Raw genomic sequence first — 7,031 nt, forward strand, 5'->3', positions numbered from 1 at the left:
TTTTGTTATTTTAAAAAAACTTATAATCAAATGAGCAGTGAACCAACCCGTTTAACTCACCAACTCGTGGTGGGTTGAGCTGGGTTCGAATTTTTTCAGCTCGCTAATAAGTGAGTCGGATTGGGTTGACTCACTAAGTGACCAACCCGTGATAGATCAGGCCGGATCAAGCTGAGTTACCCGTTTTGACAACTCTACATTAAACGATTTTATAAGATTTGAGAATTGAAACTAAAGAATTTTGGGAATGGATTGAAAATTTTGTCAAATTTTAAGGATAAAGATAAGATTTGTCTTCTTTTCTTTCTTTTTCATTTTTCTTTTTGGTTTGGATTTGTATACTCCTAAATATTTTAGTTATTATAATTAGAAGGGGTACATCCTTTGTAGAATCTAATGAGAAATGCATTTCAGGTTCTTTACTTTTTCGTAATAAGTATTATTTGAAAATTTGTAACTGATGCAAGTAACGCAAATGGCAGAAAATTGTCTTAATATCTATTTTTTTGTTGTTAACTTTCCTGTTATGTGATAGAGTGCTAACAAACCCAGCTTGGAAGGAGTTATACTAGAGTAGAAAAATTAGAGGTTTCAGAAGTTCAAATGTCATGGGATTTATGGGTGGTAATGTTCAAAAGTGGCAACATGGACACCTTAACTGCAGTCACAAAAAATGGCTTCAAAGCAAAGTAATTCACAAAAATATCTTGTTTAAAGCACAAGATTGTGTAGAAGAAGATAACTCTTTAAAACTCCATTGCCAACATCTATTCAGCATACATTATCAAGAGGGAAATTCATTTACAAATTTTAAGTTTTCTTAGATAATTTTTGCATGGAGGGAGTGAGAAACAATCAATTTTTTTATTAATCAATTAAATGATGTACATATAATTACAATGATGGCAATCTGAAAGCAAAAGTGGAAAACCTTACCAGAACTAAACCCGTCTAAAATCTGATCAACCTCCTTCCAACCCTAGGCATAAAAAGCATACAGGTTATTGTATGCGACCCTCTTAAACCTTAGAACCTATGACAATCCATAGTGAAAGCTCCCTGAATGCCTATGAGCAGCAACAGCTACTGCTGCAGCACCAACTGCACCAAATTGAGATTGTGCCTGCAGCAGTTTTGCATCAATGGAACCAACAGGATCATTTAAGTGGTCTCTCTTCCCCTGTTGATAGTATGGGTTAGTGTTAAGATCAATAGCTGGTCTGGCTGGCATGCTACACTGCTGGCAAGAGAGTTGATGTTTGCCTTGTGAAATATCTTTGTATGTTTCTGATGTAGCTTTGGTGTTAGCTGGTTGCACCCTATGGAAACAGTGTGGAGAGACGGCATGAGGAAGTGAGTTTCGGTAGAAGATCCTTTGGTCATAAGCATCTTTTATGGTTCTCCCATTGTCATAGTGCAGAACTGGCCCTACTATTCGACCTGGTTTGGCTGTGGCAAGGAAAGAAAAACATTAGTATCTAGTTCAAAATCAGCTTCGAGGTACAGTGCCATAAGGATTTGAGCTTTCCTTAGCTAGTAGTATTATTATTTATGTTTGTCTCTAATGATTTAGTTTAGTTTCATTACAAGAGATAAGGTAGCATCACATTAATCATATAGTTTATACCTGCTGGCACTCTTGGCGGAGGTCGCGAACTCCTTAACTGACTTCCAGAATTTGATTCTACTGATCTCGAAATCTTTGATGCCTCTGCCACCATTTGCTTGCTCTCGTATGAAGCAAAAGATGGCTGCGTAGTAGGAGGAATTGTACTAGAGTGAACAGTAGACCTTCACAAATTAAATGGAAATTAATATACATCACAAAGTATTCACCTAAAAAAGTAACAAACTTAACATGGGAACCAAAACTTAGAGCCACAAACTAAATACAGTAATTACAAAGCATTACATGGTCAGTAAAAGTTGGCATTATTACCTTGGAAGGGAGACATGCTTCCTTTCTGGAGGAATCACAGGACCACTTTTACCATGATTTTCCTCAAGATAAGCAAATTGCTTTCTGAATTGATCTATTGCACTGCAAATAACATATCTCCGTAAATAATAAGCATTGAATGTAATGTATACATTATGTTATGTTGCACATCAGTAAGAAAAATCAACGAGTATAAGCTCCAACCTAGGGTAAAGGAAGTGAGTGCCTTCAGTTCCATTCATGTAATCTTTAAGCAACTGGGGATGATATTCCAGTATTTCCCGATATATTAGTTCCCTAACTTCGTCCTTTGTCACCCGTCTCCTCTCAAACTCGAATTCTAATCGTGAAATTGGCTGACACGACGGTTCTCTCTCAACTTTGGCCAAACCCTTAAAGAATGTATCGGATAGTGCCTGCCAACGATAGATGCATAATGATTTCTTTCAGATTTATATTGAATAAAAAATGTAACTTTCAATACAGTGAACCTGAATATATGTCACTATATTCACCTTAAATGGGGTACAATATAAGGATGCTTTTGTAATACAGATTATGGTTCTTACCACTAATATGTTTTTTTCTGTTGTATCTTGTACATTGTATATATTCATATCAACACATATTTTTCCTTTTGCTGATAAAAAAAAAAACAATATAAAGGAATTGTAAATAAACAGATACCTCTTGAGCTGTTGGTCGATCCTTTGGATCAAATGCTAAAAGCCTTTGCAATAGACGCAGTGCCAATGGATCTGCATTTGAAAATTTCTGTTCAAATGGCACAGGAGATTTCTTCCGCATTTCCATCAAGTACTTCCTAGCCTTGTCATTTCGGACCTGCATAAATTCAAAATGAAAGTAACTCTCAGATATTTCTAAAATAGTTTTTCATGAAAGTAACAACACTAGCAAGCCCAAATGTATAATAAGATTAAGTCAAAGATAAACAAAAAGAAGTCCATACTCCTGCAATAGTTTCTGGAGATGGTGTCCCAAGAAGATCGGTAATCAAATCTAATTGATGCACAACACTTTTTCCAGGAAATAGTGGCTTTCCTGTCAACACCTCTGCAAAAATGCATCCGATGCTCCATATATCAATTGCCGGTGTATACTGCAAAAAAGATTCCAAGAAAATGATTATACTAAAGAAGAAGTGCAATTACACATCCCAACGAAACCACTTCAGAGAAACAGACAAACTGACACAGTTACCTGAAGGACAGATAAAATCAACTTCCAGGAGAGATCAATAGTCCTCCCTGAACAAGAATTATTACAATCTAGGCTTTACTGTTTACTATAAAACACACAAAGCATTTCATACAGAAATAATGGCAACACCTTTACAAGCCATGCAAGCAAACTATGTTTCCAATTTCTCCTTTCTGGGAAACTAAAATGATAAACAGCAAATATTAGTAACATATATGGTACGAACTTTCAAACCTTGCAATGCCCAATACTAACCTCCTCTACATGCCTACCTAGATGTCAGGACTCAGGTCCTAAAAATATTTTCTTGAAAAATCTAACCAAATGTCCCATCAATTTATTAACATTTATATTGCATACTAGACATTCAGCATGTGCATGATACTCAACTTCATAGTTCTACATTACTCTCCAACCACAAAATGCAATAATGATGTCCACAAAATTGTTATTAACTCAAACAAGTCTCAACAATAATATCAATACTGCCTTGCAGCTAAAAATAAGCATATATGCCTCTATAAATGATCTATATTACATAAATTTTGGACAAATTATATACCTTAGAAAAGAAGGAGCCACACAGCTCTGGCGCTCTGTACCATCTTGTAGCAACATAATCCTGCAATATGGACCAGAAGAAATAACGAGAAAACTCAATATTACTTTTGAATATTCAGAAACAGTCATAACTCCCATATGCTCTACTTGCAATCCAAATTTAAAATCAAAACAAAACAGTACCGTCCAAAATGTTGTTGTTGGGGCATCATTAAACGCAACTCTAGCCAAACCAAAATCACAAACTTTCAGTTTGCAGTTTGCATTTGCCAGGATATTCTTGGGTTTAAGGTCTCTGTGATATACATTAGCTGCAACCACACATAAGATCATTTAGAAGAAACTTGGCGCAATTATTGAAGAAAATATAACAGTGTGAAAAGAATGCATATCAATGTCGCACAATGAAAGCGCAAATACCTGTATGCATATACTTCAATGCACGTAGCATCTGATAAAGAAAAAACTGATGGTGCTCTCGGGTCAAGTCGTCATTAGCTTTGATGACCTGATGGAGATCAGACTCCATGAGCTCAAAGACAACATAAATATCTTTAAACTCCCTCTTTGAAGGCGGTAACATGATCCGCTTAATATCAACAATATCAGGGTGTCTTAAAAGTCTAAGCAACTTGACTTCCCTTAGGATTCTAATGGCATCAGAGATATGTTCAAAAATATCATGAATCTTCTTTATTGCAACCTTTCCCCCAGTGTGTGTATCAATTGCTGAACAAACAACTCCATAGCTACCCTTCCCAACAACTTCAAGAATCTTGTATCTGTTGGCATCCCCATACTCAGTGAAAAACTCTAACTCTTTGATATCCTGCGCATTAATAAATTACACAAATTCTTACACTCAATTCATCTAATAAGTATTGGTTGAAGTTAACCAGAATAACACAAAAACATTTATGAAGGAACAAAATCAAACTACATATACATGTACCGGATTAACAAACTCATCCATATCTACAAAAAAGAAAATACACAATCGAGTCCCAAAATTATTATTTCACAAACCATCACTACCAAGATACCACTATTGAAAAGAATATTAATTATACATATACTCAAAATAGACTCCAAACATGTAAATTTTCTTGAAAATAATGAGCAAGATTCTGTCACAACAACCACCATTAATCAACAAAATTCGGCAGAATCGAGCAAATCCAACAGTGATGCTCATCCAAATTTGCACACTCCAAACTAAAACCATGCAAGATCCACCAACCACAAAGGAGAAAAACCCCATCTTCACATCTAGAAACCAGAACAAAAAAAGGATTCTTTTTTACAGCAAACACCTCAACACACTCGTTGTATGACCATTTGGTTCACAATTTCATTTCATTACCAAAATTTATTTTTATTTTCCATTTTCCATCACCCCAGTTTCCAATTTTCCATTTCTATAACACAACCGTGTGCCACGTCACCTCACAATACCGCAACAAACTGTGCAAACAAAAGGGGCAACAGTGGAGAAAGAAACAACCTTCTTCAGCTGATCTTGCTGCATCTTCTTTCTTTGTTCCTTCCTTTTCTTTTCTTCCTTGGAACAGATCCAAAACGAAGTAACGTCACCGGCCACCTACCGTGTCGGTAACTTCACTCCCCAACCAAAAGGGTAACCCGAAACCCCAGATCGAAGATCGAGCCCCAACTTCAAAATTGAGCTAGGAAACAAGAAATTGAAGCGATCAACCAGATTGAGAAATGGAGATAAAAAAGCGTGAACGAGAAGGAGAAGAAGTTGGGGGTGTAGCGGAAGCAGAAAGGGTTCAGTGCAGAGGATCTGAGCTCAGAGGAGAGGCAGAGAGAGAGAGAGAGAGAGATCCAAATACGCAGAGAAGGACAATTGGGACGAAGGTGGGTCAAATGTTCTTATTATATTTTATATATATATATATTCGTCCTTTACTGTCTAATAAAATTAAAGTATAAATAAATGTATAATAATATAATTATAACAATTTTTTTTATTATCGATCACGTTTCTATTTATAAGACACCTCAAGTATATAGATAATAAATAGATTTCATCCAAAGTTTAAAAGCATTTTATGCCTATGTCAAATCATATTAATTTATATCTTACCATGAATAATTTCAATTAATTAATTTTTATAATGACTATTTAAAAATATTACTTTATTTTAGGCTTACCAATTTTAAATGTTTAATTATAATGTTTGTATGAATTAATGATATAAAAAACGTTTCACTAAAAAAAAATTCAAGATTCAGAACTATATTATTTTTTAAGAGAGAGAAAAATTATATTCATTTTATATTTTTATTATTTCTTTATTTTTACCATTTTTATTATTACCATGAGAAAGCGGCTTTGGTACTGAAAAAATTCATAACAAAATCGTGATTTTTATAATTGATTAAATTTCATTTCAGTTAATAGAAAATATTAGTTGGGGTATTTATATAGTTTGTTAAATCTAATGAATACGAAGTTGCTTAAAAATTGATGTTTTCAATCCGACGTTGAAATATTAAAGTTAATTGTAATAAATATTTTATTTTCTCTAAAATTTCTATTTAATTGTAATAAACTCCCGTTAATAGAAGTTGTAAATTATAATAATGTTTTTAGTAGCTTAAAAAGAATTGTATGCTTTGTACATAAATTAGATTTTTTTGGGAAAAAGCTAAACATTACATTTCATTATGATTACCACAATGAGTGGAAAATCTCAACTGATATATTGCATAAATTAGATATAATACTTGTATCCATACTCATAATTGTCATTTATGTTTTTCTCTGTTTTTTTTTCTAGTTACACCTAATGGAAATACATTTGTGTTTATTATACTTAATGCAAATACATTTGTGTTTATTATGTAACTATCTGATCTGATAAAATTAAAAAAAAAAATACATTTTGTATTTCATCATACTTCTCTTTAAAAAGTTTTGATCTTTACAATTTCATTTACCCAAACATATTATATTGTTATTATTATAAGTTAAGATAATAAAAGTGTAATAAATTATTAAGGAAGACAACACCCCCATTCATCCTTTTACAATAGTGAGGGGTGTAATTATCAAACATGTAACAAGTAAAATTTCTTTTCTAGATGAAAAGAATAATTGTCTATATTCTTATTATAAATAGTGAAGCAATGCATTGCGGCAGTTTGATTAAAAATAGTTAAATAATAGTAGATATAAAGTAAATAGTATATATTATTTTAATTAAAATAATCATGCAATGTCAAAGATTCATATTTTATAAATTTATTTTATTAATTTTTTGTTCTGAGTAACAAAAACTGGGAC

At 33.2% G+C, this 7,031-nt stretch overlaps 1 protein-coding gene across 1 annotated transcript; it reads right to left on the reverse strand.

The window, feature by feature from the left end:
• Positions 1-845: 845 nt before the first annotated feature.
• Positions 846-5,608, reverse strand: LOC108334136 (mitogen-activated protein kinase 19). The gene is made up of 10 exons (XM_017569795.2): positions 5,226-5,608; positions 4,142-4,550; positions 3,905-4,032; positions 3,723-3,782; positions 2,910-3,059; positions 2,627-2,782; positions 2,144-2,355; positions 1,940-2,041; positions 1,628-1,791; positions 846-1,449 (listed from the first exon to the last, which is right to left on the reverse strand). The coding sequence occupies exons 1-10, from the start codon at positions 5,247-5,249 to the stop codon at positions 1,034-1,036; spliced, it is 1,821 nt and encodes a 606-aa protein (XP_017425284.1). The 5' UTR covers positions 5,250-5,608; the 3' UTR covers positions 846-1,033.
• Positions 5,609-7,031: the final 1,423 nt, after the last annotated feature.

Source organism: Vigna angularis, chromosome 11, assembly GCF_016808095.1.
Source record: "Vigna angularis cultivar LongXiaoDou No.4 chromosome 11, ASM1680809v1, whole genome shotgun sequence".
NCBI classification, from domain to species: Eukaryota; Viridiplantae; Streptophyta; class Magnoliopsida; order Fabales; family Fabaceae; genus Vigna; species Vigna angularis.

What these genes read in the sequence shown, in the direction of transcription:
- LOC108334136 (XM_017569795.2), bottom strand. Translation starts at nt 5,249, where the DNA reads ATGCAGCAAGATCAGCTGAAGAAG. An exon ending in CTCCAGAAACTATTGCAGGA is followed by an intron (nt 2,783 to 2,909) that starts GTATGGACTTCT and finishes GAATTTATGCAG; the next exon opens with GTCCGAAATGACAAGGCTAG. An exon ending in ATCGACCAACAGCTCAAGAG is followed by an intron (nt 2,356 to 2,626) that starts GTATCTGTTTAT and finishes TATCGTTGGCAG; the next exon opens with GCACTATCCGATACATTCTT.